Raw genomic sequence first — 15,884 nt, forward strand, 5'->3', positions numbered from 1 at the left:
TGGATGTGCTGGGGAAAGAGCTCCCTCTGACAGCAGGGATCAGAGGCTGCAGGATGCTCTGGAGTGAGCAGCCTTGCAGTATTTTTGACTGCCAGCTCTGAGGAAAGTTATTGCCCTTTTAGCTCTGTCAGTGATCCTGGCTGTGCAGCTCTGGTTGCACTCAGTGCCTGCACGCCTGCCATCAAATCAGATGTGATGTGAGTATCTGCTGCTGCTCTGGCCCTGGGGAGATGATTATGAACCTCTGGCCTGTGCTTGTGCTGCCAGTGACATTTGAGGTAGGAAAAGCATTAGGTAGTGACATCTCTGGGGAAAAAACAGGGAACGAGCAAGGCAACAACAGAAAATGGGCATGGATCATCAAGATCTGTCAGCAGTGTTGAATTTTAAGAGTTTCTGGTGTTGCTATTAATTTATGCCCTCTGCCAACCTTGTTGCTGTTGCCCTCTGCAAGTTTTTCACCCAGGGGCTAATGACTTTTCATGTGTTTCAGAAATTTGCATTTTAATGGAATAAATGTTACCCTTTCCCCCCAAAGCAGTGATTAGAAATGAAAGCCTCTGGGAAGCTTTCTCCAAACACGCAGCAGCTCAAGTGAAGTGTCCAGAGCAACCCTGGTGTATTCAATGTGCCAGGGCCCTGAATGCATGGATTACTTCTTGAGGCCCAGCCTCATCCCTCTCATGGTGGGAGGAATCTCTTCCATGGTTGTAATTCAGGACCCCAAAATCCCCTTTGGGCTCTCCTGGGCCACAGAGTGCAGAGGTTGCACTCAGGCATCGTGAAGCACACAAAAAATGGAGACTGTTCCAGCACAACTGAAGGAAAATTGTAACTGTGCAAAGTCTCCTTTGGAAGGAAGCTGGGGGAAAATTGTGTGCTGGTGCTCTCTGCTGGATACAGCCAGGAAGGCTCTGCTCTCACTGCGGTGACAAGCCAGCACTGATGATTTCACACTGATGGTGTGAAATGCATTGCCTTGAACCTGTCCAGGGCTGGCTGGGAGCACGAGATGTGGCAGGGGTGGCTGCTCTGACTCTCCTCTGTGCTTGCCTTGCAGTGTGTTACCTGCTGAAGAGCAACATCAGCCCCGACCTGTGCAATGAGGATGGGTTAACTGCGCTGCATCAGGTGAGCTCACACCTCCCTGCTGCCCCCTCAGCCAGCCTGGCCAGGAGTAACAGGGACACCTCTTAGATTTATTTTTTTCCCCTCTGTTAAAGCAGTGAAACCTCACCATGTTGTGCTGGTGATCTGGTTTCTTGGGGAGCAAACTGAGATCAAATAATTTTCTTGTTATCCCAGAATTTATTCAGTGATAAGAACTCAGGGTCAGGGCTGGATTTCACATATGAACAGCATTTCCCCCACTCTAATTTTTGTAGGACTGGGCTCTAAATTCTCATAAGAGATAAACACAAATTTAGAGGCCTTGGCAATCCATGAGTTTTGAAAGTGATATAAATAAATGATGCACAAGATGCTTGAAGGACCCGCTGCTGCTCGCTGTAGGGACTACCAAAGTCAGCATGAGATGGGAGTAGCTGGTCACCAGTGAAATACAGAGTTGCTATAGTGGTGTGTAGGTCTGTGGCCTTCCTTGGAGCCCCTGTGCTGTTTCCATAAGGGTTTTTCTATTCTTTCTCAGGCACGTGGGACTGGCCGTGCCTGGCAGCTGCCGCCCCCACTGCCTGTAACAACAGTGGCGTGGTTGTCACACCAGCACTCAGGGCTTTCTGGCCAGAGCTCCCTGCTCTGAATGCCCCCATTGACTTGGGATTTTGGATTATTGTGCCAGTTGCCTGCTCTCTTCAAAGCTGCATGAATGTTTGTTTAAAAATGCAAACCGGCTCCGGGAAGAACAAAAGGTGCCACCACCATCACCTCTCCTGAGAGATGTTGTCCTGCACTCAGAGAGACACTGACAGCCTCCTTGCTTTCCCAGCCAGGCTCTGAAGCCTGGAGAATCCCACCCTGCCCACTGAGAGGTTGTAAAGGTGCATTTGGGGGCTCTGATGGGAGCTTTGTATCTGCTGGAATTAACTGAATCCCTGAGCACAGAGAAGCCCCTCAGTGGGCACATTAGCATTCCTTCCAGTGAATGTGACTTCCTTCCACTTCTGTGATAACTTGGCTGTGTGACAGGCATGACTGTAACCCCACTTCCATGTACAAACAGTGAACAAAATAGAAATACCTGAAAGGTCCTTGTCACTCAGCTGCTGAAATGTTTGTTGTGTGTTGGAATTCAGCCCCATTAACAGCCTGTACTGTGGGCTGAGCTGTGTGTGTCTGCAGCAATGCACAGACCACAAACAGCCTTCTTGCACAAGAAAAAAATATTATTTTAATGTCTTTATCACATGCACATCCATGTCTAAAGGTGAACAAGAGGTGGATCAAAGAGCAAATTCCACCTTCACCAAAGGAAAGAGGTTGAGGCACTTCTGGCCTGCTAGGCTATATTCTAAATGCAGGAAGGAAGGCACTTTTTTCAGGAAGTGAAAAGTGCCCTGCAAAGTGCCCCATAATTCTGGGAATCCAATTTGTGCCTCTCAGATAACTGTGGCAGGTAGCGTGAGCTCCTGAGAAGACTTTTGCTCATCACATGCCAGTGTGTGGGATTCTCCCTGAGAAAAGGGAATGTCAGCTTGTCAGCTCATCCCTTGGTATGTGGTTCTACTGGTTACATTGAATTTCTGCTGTGTTTGCTCTTGAATATGGAAGACTCAGTGGAATAGAAGCTGTGCACATGTTTGCTGTTATTCCCTGCTGGTTCTGCCAGAATAGGCCCTGGAAAATACCAGTGACCCTTTGGTCTGTCCAGTGTAGGCATCTTGCCTTTTTGACCTGCTGGTGCTCAATTTGGTGTTTAACCCTGCTGGAGATGCTCCTTGCCAAGCAGTGCAGGATAAAATAGATCTCCACGTCCAGATGCCCTTTATTATTTTACAGCTGAGCCCTCATGTTCCCAAAGTTTAAAAAACCCCAATGTTTCTGCATTTCTTCCTGCCCAGTGCTGCATAGACAACTATGAGGACATAGTGAAGCTCCTCCTCAGCCATGGGGCCAATGTCAATGCCAAGGACAACGAGCTGTGGACTCCACTGCATGCAGCAGCCACCTGTGGCCACATCAACCTGGTGAAGATCCTCATCCAGCAGTAGGTGGCTTTTGGTGTCTGTCCTTTCTGTGGGTCTCATTCTACCCACAGCCTCTGTGGATGGAAAATGAGGCTGTTTAGGACCTTGGGAGGTTGCAGCACTGGTGGTGGTTCCCTGCTTTCAGGCTGCTCATGGGGGTCCTTCCTGCCTAGGGGAGAAGGGAGTGAAGGAGTGTCACAGACATCTTTTATGAAAAATCCTTTCCTTAGGATTTTTCCTCCTGAGAAGCTGGGAGGCCTCAGGAACAAAATGCAAACATTGATTATCTGCTGCTGTGGAATGCAACAGGTGCATCTGGGATTGGTCTCATGTGCTCGTTTTTAATTAATGGCCAATCACAGTGAGCTGGCTCTGACTGTCTGTCCGAGCCACAAACCTTTGTTATCATTCCTTCTCTTTCTATTCTTAGCCAGCCTTCTGATGAAATCCTTTCTTCTATTCTTTTAGTATAGTTTTAATATAATATATATCATAAAATAATAAATCAGCCTTCTGAATCAGGGAGTCAGATCCTCGTCTCTTCCCTCATCCTAAGACCCCTGTGAACACCATCACAAAGGAGGAAGAGCAGAAAGGCCCAGGAGACAACAAAATCCTGGATGACTAGGCTCAGTTTTGTGAAGCTTCTGGAGGCTGGGCCAAAATGTGCCCCTCTTTGCCTGTATTCTGGTGTGTCTGTGGAACTGTGGTCACTGGGTGGGGTAGAAACAGGAGCAGCCAGCAGGATCTACTCTCAAGCTCCTAAACAGCACTTTCAGATCTTGCAGCCCCAGTCAAGCAGCCACTGGTGTAGGAGGGCAGCAGTGTGCCTGTGTCACTCAGACACCTGGGTGAACCTTGTGACCTCTCTCACTGGGTTTTAGTGATCATTAAACTTCCTGCAAGATTTGACCCCAGTGGTGACACAGGGTGCTTGACCAAGTCCCTAAAGCTCAAGTCTTGCCAGCAAGGAGGAGCAAACCAGGTGTGTTTTGAGCTGTTTCATGAGCACCTGTGGTTGTGCCTGTGTGTGGAGGCCTCTCCTCCCTTTCCCAGTGTTGGTGCTTTGGGAGTGTTAGCCTGCTGCCTTGCACAGCTGTGCCTGCTGCTTCTTCCTCAGGGAGGGAGACTTCTCCCTGTGGTGCTGTCATCTGGGACATAAGCATTGAAAATTTGGCTCTTCTTTGGCTATATAATGAAGGAGAGAAGAGGATGCAGTCAAGCATCCCTTGGAGGATGTTCCCAGTTGGCTTAGGAAATTTTTGGAGGTTATAAAAATGGAGCAGATGTGGACCACAGGGTATTACTGACTCAGGAAGGAGGTGTAGTGTGCTGCCTTTCATCCAGTTCTGGAATTAATCTTCTCCACTCACAGCTCCCCAGCCTTGCTTCAAATCCTTCTTATCTCATACATACATTGGTGGCATTTGGGCAACTATCAAATCCCAGTTAGTTTTCCCTAAGCATTTATCCCAGAGTTTGGCACTGTCTGCTGCAGGATGTCTGAGGTCCTTGCTGGTGTAACTCCGTTTTCCCCTTGCAGTGGAGCAGACCTGTTGGCAGTCAATGCAGATGGCAACATGCCATATGACCTCTGTGAAGATGAGCCAACCCTGGATGTCATTGAGACTTGCATGGCCTATCAAGGTAAGGAGGCTGAGTTTATGTAAAATACAGAAATGGGTCAATGGGGTACTAAAAATTACCCTGTTTCTCAGCTCTGATTGGCCTCTGGAGAAAAGCAGAGAGCTGCTCCTGGCATAATTTCTTGGGGCCTGACTTTGGTTATTCTGATTCGTAAAAATCATGAGGGTGAAGGATGTGGGATCATATCAAGGATCCTAAATCTTATTTTACTCAACCTTTCCAACTGTCCTCTTTTAAATGGAATTTGAACAGGAATTACCCAGGAAAGGATCAATGAGATGCGAGCTGCTCCAGAGCAGGTCATGATCTGTGACATTCATGACATTCTTGCCACTGGCCAAGACCTGAACAGGACTGATGCCCAAGGTGCTACGCTGGTGAGTGAAACTGCAGAGGCTTCAGTTTTGCTTTCCTTCAGCCCAGGGGTTGTGAAACCTGCCCTGGAGCAGGAGCTGCACAAAATCAGCAGGTGCAAGTCACTGAGAGGAGAAGTCCCACAGAACATAACACATCTGCTGACCTGCAGGGAACTGGGCCTGGAAGGCCTCCCAGTAACCTCTTGCTTCTCATGGGCTGACTGGAATCCTGTGGAGGGGATGTGAGAGCCCTCTGGTTTTACCAGGAGCTGCTGGAGATTTCCTGCCTCCTTTCTGCTTTGTGTGGCTCTGGTTCTCACAGAGTTTCACTGTTTGTTCCCCCTGGTGGCACCTGGCCCTGGGCAGAGGTGGGCACCCAGGACAAGAGTGCAGCACAAAGCAAGCTGGCATCTCATTTGTCTTTACAGGGACTGGGAATTCTGAACTGTCCTAGTTCTTTTCACCCCAGAAATGTGTCTCTTAAATCATGTCTTACAGCAGTCCCAGATTAGGGAAAGTTCAGTAAGGTGGTTTAATGTACTGGGAATTTCATACAGCCAGGGTCATTTAATGTTTGGGTCCAGACCTTACTGATTACAGGCACTTGGTTTGTGTGTTTGAGGGCCAGGCCATGGCAGTGCATTCCAGTTTCTTAATCTAAATGTCACCTTCACCACATACCAGAAGTGTAAGGGAAGGGCAGGCTCCCCTGAAGGTAAGCTTGGATGATTGAAGTCTTTATTGCAGCTTATTTTTTAACACACTTTTCCCTTTTACAAGGATTATAAACATGCATTTAAGCAGACCTCTGGGCTCCCCCTTTTGTTTCACCCCCAACTGATTCCTTATTAATTCATGTGGCCTCTAGAAAGTGGCATAACATTTATGTAGGAATTAATTGAGTTGCCAGAAAGCATCAGGATTTATTTCCAGATGAAGTTTTAACCCCGTGTGGTGGCATACTCATGAATTTTTTTTGAAAAGAAGCTTTGATTCTCTCATTTAGCACAACTGAAGTAGGAGGAGCTCTGAGTGGAGTTAATCCCTTCAGAGCAGTGCATAGGTCAATGTTTTGCTCAGAGATGCAACAGCAGACTGCAATTAAGAAAATCTTCAGAGACATGAAGTTGGGGAACTGAAAGACACCATTATTGATTGTCTCCAAAGTGGTGGCTGTATTTGGAAGCCAATATCTGAAAAATCATCCTCCCTAAAGTTAAAGTAGCCAAGGTTTAAAATGTTTTTGACTTTCAAATGGTGAAAATGATTACAGCGTGATTGGAAGTGCAATTGCACAGAGAGTCCTGACTAAAGTAGGCTGTAAATTTGATTCAAAAAAATTACATCCACAGCACTTCAGTGGGCAAGAGGAGATGTTCTTCTGGCATAGAGTGGATGATGTTCTGCATTGCAGGCTCGTGTTTTGATGGTGCTTTCCCTACAGATTGAAAAGCACTTAAAAGCCCCTGATTTAAAATGTGAATACATTATTTTTCTCATCCATATATCTAAGTTATTCTAAGAACTGTTTAGCAATTTCCTCTCCAAACAGAATTACATGCAGGCAATACTGAGCTTTAATAACAGGAACAACCTGCTTTTGACCTGGTGCCATCTGCTCAGTGTGAAATGTGCTGCCTGTCCAGCTCTAGGCTCAAACATTATCCAAGAAAATCCCCTGAAACCTGATGTATAAAACCATTTGTGGTCCTTGCAGGCAGCTCACGCTCTGTCCCTTATCTCCTAGCTGCATATAGCTGCAGCCAATGGTTATCTGCATGCAGCTGAAGTGCTGCTTGACCAGGGGGCAAGCCTGGATGTGAAGGACTGGGATGGCTGGGAGCCTCTGCATGCTGCTGCTTTCTGGGGACAGGTAAGGATTTTGCTGTGTCACGTGTGAGGGTGGCATTTCTTCCTGCCTGGACAAACAGCGGAGTACTCTGCAAATGGAATAAATCTGAACTGGGGCTGGGCTCTCTGGACAGCATCAGAGGAGATCCCAAGGGCTCCAAAAAGAACTGGTTGCTGAGAAATTTCAGGCAGAGCATGCCAGTGCAAGTGGATGGTGGGAACGGTGTTTAACATCACACACATACCAGAGTCATTTGAGGCAAGCTGAACCTGCCTCTCATCTTATTCCAACCTTTCACCTTTAGGGAGGAAAGGCTAAATTGCCTAAAATGACTCTATCAGCGTGGCTTTCTTTCCATTCTTTAGATGCAGATGGCTGAGTTGCTCGTGTCCCATGGGGCTAGTTTGAGTGCCAGGACATCTTTGGATGAGATGCCAATAGGTGAGTTTATGAAGCTTAAAGAAAGAAATGTTTAAGAAATGGCTGGAATCCTCACGTGGTGCTTTCAGAAGCATCAACATAAATTTTTAGGTATCCTCTTAGAAGCAAAGTTAAAGTTTCTTTAACTGGGATTGAAGTTTTGAAGCACCGCTTCACTACAGAAAATGCTTCTTCCTGCTCATAAAAAGAAGGAAGAAGGCATATCCCAAGCACCAAGTCTTCCTGCTGTGTGTTTCCTCTGTTATCCCTTGTGCTTGGGAGCTGTTGTGTGCAGCCCTAAGACCTGGGTGTCTAACTAGGAAGGCACAATTAGTAACATGGCGTTAATGAGAGTATCTGACAAAGGGCTTGCTCTGTGTGTGTGTGCCATAGATCTGTGCGAAGAGGAGGAATTCAAAGTTCTGCTTCTGGAGCTGAAGCACAAGCACGATGTGATCATGAAGTCCCAGATGAGGCACAAATCCTCCCTGAGCCGCAGGACCTCCAGCACGGGCAGCCGGGGGTGAGTTCTGCTCTGCCCCGAGGGCACCTGGGCCCCTGGCCTGGCCACCCAGGGGTGTTCCCACCCTGGGGTCAGTGACAACAGCCCCTCAGTCCTTTCTGAATGAAGGGCACTAGCTCACTTTGGTTGCTGAGAGCAGAGCTCCTTTGAAGAGTGGTTTTTTCACTAGGAAGAGGTGCTAATTCTTGGGGGGGGAAATGGTTTTGTGCTGGTGTGGTTTAAGAACTACCCAGAGCACAGGACCAAATGGTGAGAATTTACCCCGTTAAACCACTGAAACTGGTGTTGGAAATCGGTGCTTCAAGTGGATTAACTTGAGCTTTTCAGTAGGATGTCACATGGCCAAGATGCAGTGCTGAGACACAGTTTGCAGAGGTCTTTGTGAGATGATTCTGGACACCAAAGCAGTCCTGCACACCACAAAGTTCCCTAAACAGCTCATGGGCCATTTCCTTCTACGTTTACTCCACTGCTTGCAGAATAGATCCATAAGGTGACCTCTATGAACTCTAAAACAAATTTGCAGTGCCAGTTTAGAGCTCCTTAAAATTCCTCCCACCTTCATTATCCACCCCAGTGCTTTCACTTTGTGTGGGTGCCAGGAAGCTGAATCCACGTTCCATTCCAGAGGGAGAGGCTGTGAGGAGGAGGAGGAGGAGGTGAGAAGAGCTACAGGCTAAGAGGAAATGTCATGTCCTGCTCACGGCTTTGATGGCCCTTGTCCCTGTCCCACAGGAAGGTGGTGAGGAGGGCCAGCCTCTCGGACAGGACAAACCTTTACAGGAAGGAGTGTGAGAAGGAGGCCATGGTGTGGCAGCAGCTGGGGGCAGCAGAAGAAGGAAGAAACTCGGCTCTCATTGGAGAAATTGGGGAGACTCGGTCTGACCAGGAGAATACAGACCCTGTAAGGAATCTCTTCTCTTTCATGGGAGCCACTGAGGAGGGCTGTGGTGTAGCTTCAGTCACTGTGGGTGGAAGGTGGCTGAAAAATTTGTAGACCTCATCCACCAGGTGTAAGCAAAAGACCAAATTCTCATTTGGTACAAACTGGGATGTCCCACTCAAGTGGAAAGCCTGTTTTGGATGTGCAGCTGCATCCATAGTTTTGAGATAAAAATGAACCAGGATGCTCCAAAAAAATAGTGTCTGCCTTTCATTCTAAAGCCCACAAGCTGGTAAGCACAAAAGAATTGCAAACTTGCATTGCAGTGACTTGTTTTAAATGAAATTATTGTCATTTTATGTAGATAAGCATATTATTTTTGTGTGTGTGTGAGGCCTTCAGAGTTAAGGTTCCTGTTTGGGAAACAGTTCCTGGTTGGGGCTGCCACCGTTAGTGGGGGAATTCAGTGTTTGTCTGGTAGAAAGGCTGAGTGTGAGCAGACTTAGGAGGTTGTCACAGGGATGAACCCTGCCATGAGGAATGGTAGAAAATGCTCTTTCATGTCTCGTTGTTACAGAACTCAGTGCTGGAGAACTCCTCCCTCCTCCCGGAGCTGGCGAACAAAAGCACCCAGTGTGACACCGAGATCCCTCTGCAGAATGGACTGATGGCATCTGCCAGCCCTTACCAGTACACCTTTTCCAACGGGGACATTTGGAGCATGCACCCTGAGCCTGACAGCAACCCTGGGCACGTGCTGCCCTACAGCAGCCCCGGGCTGCCCGAGGCACCGCAGCTCTGGGGCACCTACAAGGAGCACAACCACCAAACGCTGTCGGAGCTGAAGAGGCAGCGAGCTGCAGCCAAGCTGCTCCAGCACCCCTTCCTCAGCACCCACTTCAGCACTGGCATGGCAGGAGTTGCTGAGAACGAGGCCAAGTCGCACTTAATGGAGTCCAGGACTTCTCCCTACAGCTCCAATGGGACCTCGGTGTATTACACAGTGTCCAGTGGGGATCCGCCCCTCCTGAAATTCAAAGCTCCCATGGAGGAAATGGAAGAGAAGGTGCATGGGTGCTGCAGGATTTCCTAGTCTGGTCTGTGTCTCACCCCAGAGGACAGGAGATGTGGGTTGGATCTATCACAGTTTGCATTTCAAAGGGAGAATTTGGTTATGGACATCCTGACTTTGGCAGTCTTGTTCATCTCAAATTGTACTTTGCCCTGCCAATTACTTCCATTGCAGCTGGATGAGTAATGCAGGTGGAGCAAGGCTCTTTAGGAGAGATGCACATCAATCTGATGTCAAAAGAGTCTCCTGAGTCTTGCTCCATGAGGAAGAGGGTATGGAGTGCTGCCTCCCCATCCTTGGGAAGCCATGAGATGCCTTGGAACAAAGAAAGGATCTGAATTCAAATCTTTGTGTCTGAGCCTCTTGCTGTACGCCACTGAGCAGCTGGAAGGTGACAGTTCAGACCTGTGTTGTCACTCTTGGGGGATGCACATATCCAGCCCCCACATGAGGTTTGCAAGAGTGGACAGAACTGTTTTCCACACAGCTGGATCCAGCACTTCCTGGGCTGGAGCAACAAGCAAGCACAGATGCTGCACTTAGGAAGTTTGCAAGGTGTTACCTCCTTGCAGTGACAGCTCACCATCACAAACTGTGCTCTGGCTGGCTCCTGTTCTGCCCTGTCAGCTCGTCACTGCAGACTGCCATCAGGTTTGAAGCAGAACTTTTCCTGGAACAGGCTTCACTCAATAGGCTTTAAAACTGATGTTGCAATAAAGGGGCCCTGGCAATAGAATTTTACTGCAATAAAATACTGACAAAGGTCTATATTGGGATAAGTAATTTAAAAAACTTATTTGTACTATTTAGACTCTTAATTTGTTAAAACTGAAAAGACTTTTGTTGATCTCACTTTCCTATTGATTCTGTTTGTTTACTCTGTATGCTCAACACAGATAGTAGGGGCAATATGCTTAGTGCTCTGATTTTTTTCTGGATTTCCAGAACCACAGGGCTCAGGAGGGATGGGAAGGAAAGGCTTGCCAGCACTAACCCAGGAAGGCCATGAGAGCATTTCTAATCTCATAGATGTGAACAGCACTTGCATGAACCTGCAGTCTTTGGCTGAGAAATAACTGTGACTATTGCTGTGGTAGCTGAACGCTGCAGCAGGACAGGAGATGCTTTGTTCTGAAGCTGTCAGCAGTGGGTAGCAGCTGGCAGAGGAAGGTTTAAATGCCTCTGTGTCTGGGGGAGTTGCCTGACACTTAACAAAGCCTCTGTGCTGTGGAGCAGCTGCAGTGCCAGCACTGTCTTGGTGGAGTTCATGTGAGCTCTGACCGACACTGGCACGGGGTCACCTGGGGGTTTGGCACTGGCTTTACAGCAGGTTCAGGCTTTGTGTACCTGGGGGAGGTGAGAGAAGAGTGTGGGCAGCTCTGAGGAACTGGCCACACTTCACTTGTGTCTCAGAAATAACTGTAAATCTCTAATTCCTCTGCACAGAGGGGCTGTCACACACCTAACTGTTTGCCTGCATGAATATGTGTCTTCTTGGGCAGCTTAAATTCCAAACTCTGAAGACATGAACCTGTTTGGGTCTCTGTAAGCCTCAGTGGATTAAATCCAGCTCACTTAGTTGTGCTTCAGCCAAGAAACAGCAAACGCACCTTCCACCCATTTTCCTTTTATCTGGCACCTGTTGGACACCAATATTCCCTTTCACGTGTACTCTCCCTCTGTGGGGATCCTCACAGCCTTAACTTTTTCTAGGCTATAAAAAGTTGACTGAGGCTTCCAATGACTGTTAAGTGCTACCCTCTGCCCCCCATCAAATCCCCCATTGTTGGGGCTGGATACATTCCCATGCAGGGCTCTGGGCTCCTCGAGGCAGCAGAGGTGGCTCTTGTGTGTCACCACTGTGCAAGTGACACCTTTGGACCATGAGGTACCAGGCTGACAATTCAGTGGTTTGAATTGTAAGATGGAATTCTCTTTCCTCTCCAGTTTCAGGTGCAAACTATAAAGTGGTAGCAGTTGATGTGGTTCACTCAAAACCCCAGTTCTGCTAAAGGCAGAGCTTGAAGCATTCAGAGAAGTTGGGCTCCCTCCATTGTTGAAACATAAGCTAATTATAGAACTAGGAAGTGCTTCTTGTGCTTGACCTTAAGGGATTTTTGAAGTCATTCTCTAGTAGTAAGAGGATGATTTGGTAACTGGAAAGACTTTACTGTATCTGTATGTGGTTAACAGCGGATCTTCTGATTACCTTGAGTAAATTATTCTGGGATAACACCAAGTGTGGCCTGGCTATTATAGAGCAGGGGAGATGATTCTTTCAGGTGCCTCTCTTCTCCCATGGGGGTGAGATTTGTCTCCTCACGTCCATCCTGATGAGATTTCTGAACTCACTCTAACAAATTTTGGTGCCGCTATCTACTAGGTTGTATATGGTGCAAAATCTGGGCCCAGATGTTGCCTTCCCTCCCAGCAAAGGAGGAGTAGGGCCCTTTTCCTTCTTTCTCAGAGCAACTTTGTGCTAGCAAGTCTATTGAACCCTGCCTAATTCCAAGGAAATGAAAAGGAGATTACTGAATGCAATAGTGTAAAGTAGTTTGAGGCTTCTTTTCACTGAGAGCTATTAATACATTAAAACTGCAGGAAACCAGTCCATTTTAGACAAACAGCTTTTTGGCTTCCACTGGTATTTCACGTAAGTAAAACTCTGGGAACTCATCATCCTAGCTGTGAATCCAGTGGTGTCTGATCAAATGTAATCCATTCTTAACAAGACAGGAGAGTTATTAATGGCAAGAGGCAGTAATGGATAAATCTTGCAGGATGTATTTCACAGCCCTGCCAAGTATTTACCTGCCACTGGCTTTGGGCTGAAGCTGCACCAGGGTGTGAGCTGGAAGGCTGTTGAAGAATGGCCTGGGATTCATGCTTCTTGTGGTGACATTTGGGATATAATGGTCACTGCCTGTGCAGCACTGGCAGGGCTGTTGGTTGTAGGTCTGGGATGAGGGATTCTGTAAGGTGGATAATTAACTTGCTTCTGGTGGATTATTTTGTGGAGAAAAACAGACTTTTGGGGGAATGAAAAACACAGATTCTGTACATGGGCATTGTAGCAGCCTACCTCTAGGAATAACACTTTTCACTGTAAAATTTAGCAGTGTTACAACAATAGTGGGGGTTTGGTATCTGTGTGTTTTAAAGGCCGTCCCAGAGGAAAGCTCCGAGGTACAGAGCAGAGAGCACTTGGCTGTTTCATTGGATCTTAATATGGCTGAAAATCTGTAAAACCTAGAAATCATGTTGTGACTGGCATATCTTAGTTTATTAGAGGAGCATTTGAGGTTTTTATGATTTACTGAATGGTTTTAAGATCAATAAATATCTAATTACAGATTCAAGGCCAGATTAGAGTCCCAGTTCAGTTACCAGTGAGCCAAAGGTTGTAGTTGTTCATAGAGACTGTGCAAAGATCTGAGGATGTGAATGTACTGACAGGTCAGTTGCAGGCAGAGCTGCATGAGAATAACCCTTCCTTCCCCTCACATTTTCCTGTGGGCTGAATTTGTACTGTTTCCAGTGGTTGATGAGAGCAGCTTTACATTCCATGTTGAAAGAAATTTGTTGGTTGGAGAAAAAGGTGTCTTTCAAAACAATGTCTCTACTTTAGTGAGCTCAGCACTGAAATGTTAGATAAGGGCTTAAGTCCCATGGCTGGGATCTGTTTGAAATCAGACCTGGATCTGTGTTTCACATACCACATGATGCGATTTCAGCCCACCTAATTTCACTTCTTTGGTGCTCCTGAATCTTAAAACCCTCCCAATTTTGGGAAGAACTGAGTGTAGCTGATGTGATTCTGTGCCATCCTGGAGGTGTGGTTGAAGAACCAGCTGGATGAGGAACTCCTGGTAGGGAAGGAGAAGAGCATGGCAGGGCAATAGCAATAATGACTCAGTGCAATACTCAGTGGAGGCACTGAATTGTTGAGTTTATTGAGCAGGATCTTATTTCATGGGGTGAAATGACATTACAACTCCTGTCTAGTGTCTTTTTTTTCAGTCTTGGAGCTCTGATTATCCCCATCATCCCTGCTGGAACTAAATCAGTTACCATAGAAAAGGGAATATCCTGAGAAAGCAATAGCACTGGTCTCCAGTGAGCCAGGGGTGAGCTGTCTGTCTGTCTGCTGGAAGGTTTCTCCTACACCTGGGTTATTTCTGTGCCTTATACTTGCTAAAGGTAACTTGTCTCTGGAAGGTTTGTGGTGACCATACAGTTCTTGCTGATCTTTAACTTGGAGACTTTTGCCAGGGAATAACAGTCCAGAGCATGCCAGATTGTGACATTATTATTTTTCTCTTTCAATTTCTCTCCTGAGCACCACTTCTCTCTTCCTAAATACACAGAAAGGAAATGCACAGGGGCTTCATTGTATCTTAACAAATCACATTGACTGCTTTGGTGTGTCAGTTCTCTACAGGAAGAATCCAGAACATGCTTGCAACAGCAAGGTCTCACCTCTTACACCAGAACACATTTACATTTTTTGGTTTGTTTTGCTGTGCAACAGAACAGTTCTCCCTGGTTGTTCTTCACCTTTATTCTGTTTTCACGTTGGCCAAACTGCCAATGGACTTCTCAGTTCCCTCACACAATTCAAGTACCACTGGGCTCTCTGGGCAACATCTGCCATGGCACAGTTGTGACCTAGAACATTTTGCTGTATTTCAACCACGGAAGCTGTAGCAGAGGAGACTCTGCTCGAGATACCTGTTCCCAAAGCTACACCAATGCAATGATCTCCACCACAGCTGGAGGGGACACACGGGTTTTTAAACAGTGCAGATGCAGCCTTAGCATTGCCACCACCATGTCTTCAGCCTTTAGATTGCAGTGAGAGGTTGCAGGAGTGTGGATAAGCCTGGTACAGGACAGTAAGAGATGATGGCAAGCCTTCTGCAATAACTCGTAATTCCATTGATCAGTAGTAAAACATGTACAGATAAAACTTGATGAAATGTATTTTATGTGAAGAAAAAAAAATAATGTAAGAACTGTATATTGTATTAGCAGCTTTGTGTATAAAATGGCATTTTGGCAATCAGAGTCTAATATATTTAAAACTTTTTTTAAAAAAGGATATTTGATATTGTATGGAATTGACTTTATTGCTACTGTAAGTATGAAGATGGTTTCTTAACATGTTGAAGCAATGCATAAAATCTTAAACTTTATGTAAAACTCATGCCAAAAGCGTATGTTTGACAGTATTAGCACCTGACTCAGTGTCTTTAATAGAGAGATTGAATTTTTTAATTTAAAAATTATATTAAATTTCTTTTAATAATACAAACATGCCACTGAGGGGTTTTTTGTTTGTTTGTTTGGTTGGTTGGTTGATTGGTTAGTTGGTTGGTTGGTTGGTTTGTTGGTTTATATTGGTTTGAGTTTTGGCACTCTGTTAAATACCTCTGCCTCTCAGCTGTCTACAGCTAGGGGAGATCCAGAAGAGGAAATCTAGTCAGTGGGTGGGTGTAACTTTATTTCAAACGCAGAGCTCAGGAAGCATTTGGACAATGCTCTCAGGGCCATGGTGGCATTCTTGATGCTGCCGTGTGCATGGCCGAAAATTGGACTTCGATGAGGCTTGGGGAGCCCTTCCAGCACAGAATATTCTGTGATTCTGCGAAGTGGCAGCAGTTGGAGCTGGAGACAAGTTGGACAGACAGCCAAACCTGTGCCTGCCTTCCATGGGAGCGTTCAAGGCTTTAGCTCCAGCATTTGTTAGCACGCATCTGTACGAGCGCAGAGGGGCTTGATGCTGTTCAGGGCAAAAACTCCGCGATCTCTGCCGGTCCCCTGAAGGGCAGCAGGGCTCGGGCAGGGCTGTCCCCGGCCGGGAGCTTCACTGAAGGGCAGCGGGGCTCGGGTAGGTCTGTCCCGGCTCCATTGAATGGCAGCCGGGCCGTCCCCAACCGGGATCTCCACTGAAGGGCAGCAGGGCGGTCCCCAGCCGGGATCTCCACT

The 15,884-nt window shown here is 46.8% G+C and overlaps 1 protein-coding gene across 3 annotated transcripts in view; it reads left to right on the forward strand.

The window, feature by feature from the left end:
- PPP1R16B (protein phosphatase 1 regulatory subunit 16B) overlaps positions 1-15,210 on the forward strand; it is a 65,428-nt gene extending 50,218 nt beyond the window's left edge. For all 3 annotated transcript variants that reach the window (XM_063172196.1, XM_063172197.1, XM_063172195.1), the window contains exons 3-11: positions 1,061-1,131; positions 3,018-3,163; positions 4,687-4,790; positions 5,043-5,167; positions 6,894-7,019; positions 7,364-7,439; positions 7,812-7,941; positions 8,677-8,845; positions 9,402-15,210. In XM_063172196.1, the coding sequence (XP_063028266.1) occupies positions 1,061-1,131; positions 3,018-3,163; positions 4,687-4,790; positions 5,043-5,167; positions 6,894-7,019; positions 7,364-7,439; positions 7,812-7,941; positions 8,677-8,845; positions 9,402-9,917 (1,463 nt within the window). In that variant the 3' untranslated portion in view covers positions 9,918-15,210. The remainder of the gene's footprint in view (positions 1-1,060; positions 1,132-3,017; positions 3,164-4,686; positions 4,791-5,042; positions 5,168-6,893; positions 7,020-7,363; positions 7,440-7,811; positions 7,942-8,676; positions 8,846-9,401) is intronic.
- Positions 15,211-15,884: the final 674 nt, after the last annotated feature.

Source organism: Melospiza melodia, chromosome 19, assembly GCF_035770615.1.
Source record: "Melospiza melodia melodia isolate bMelMel2 chromosome 19, bMelMel2.pri, whole genome shotgun sequence".
Lineage (NCBI taxonomy): Eukaryota > Metazoa > Chordata > Aves > Passeriformes > Passerellidae > Melospiza > Melospiza melodia.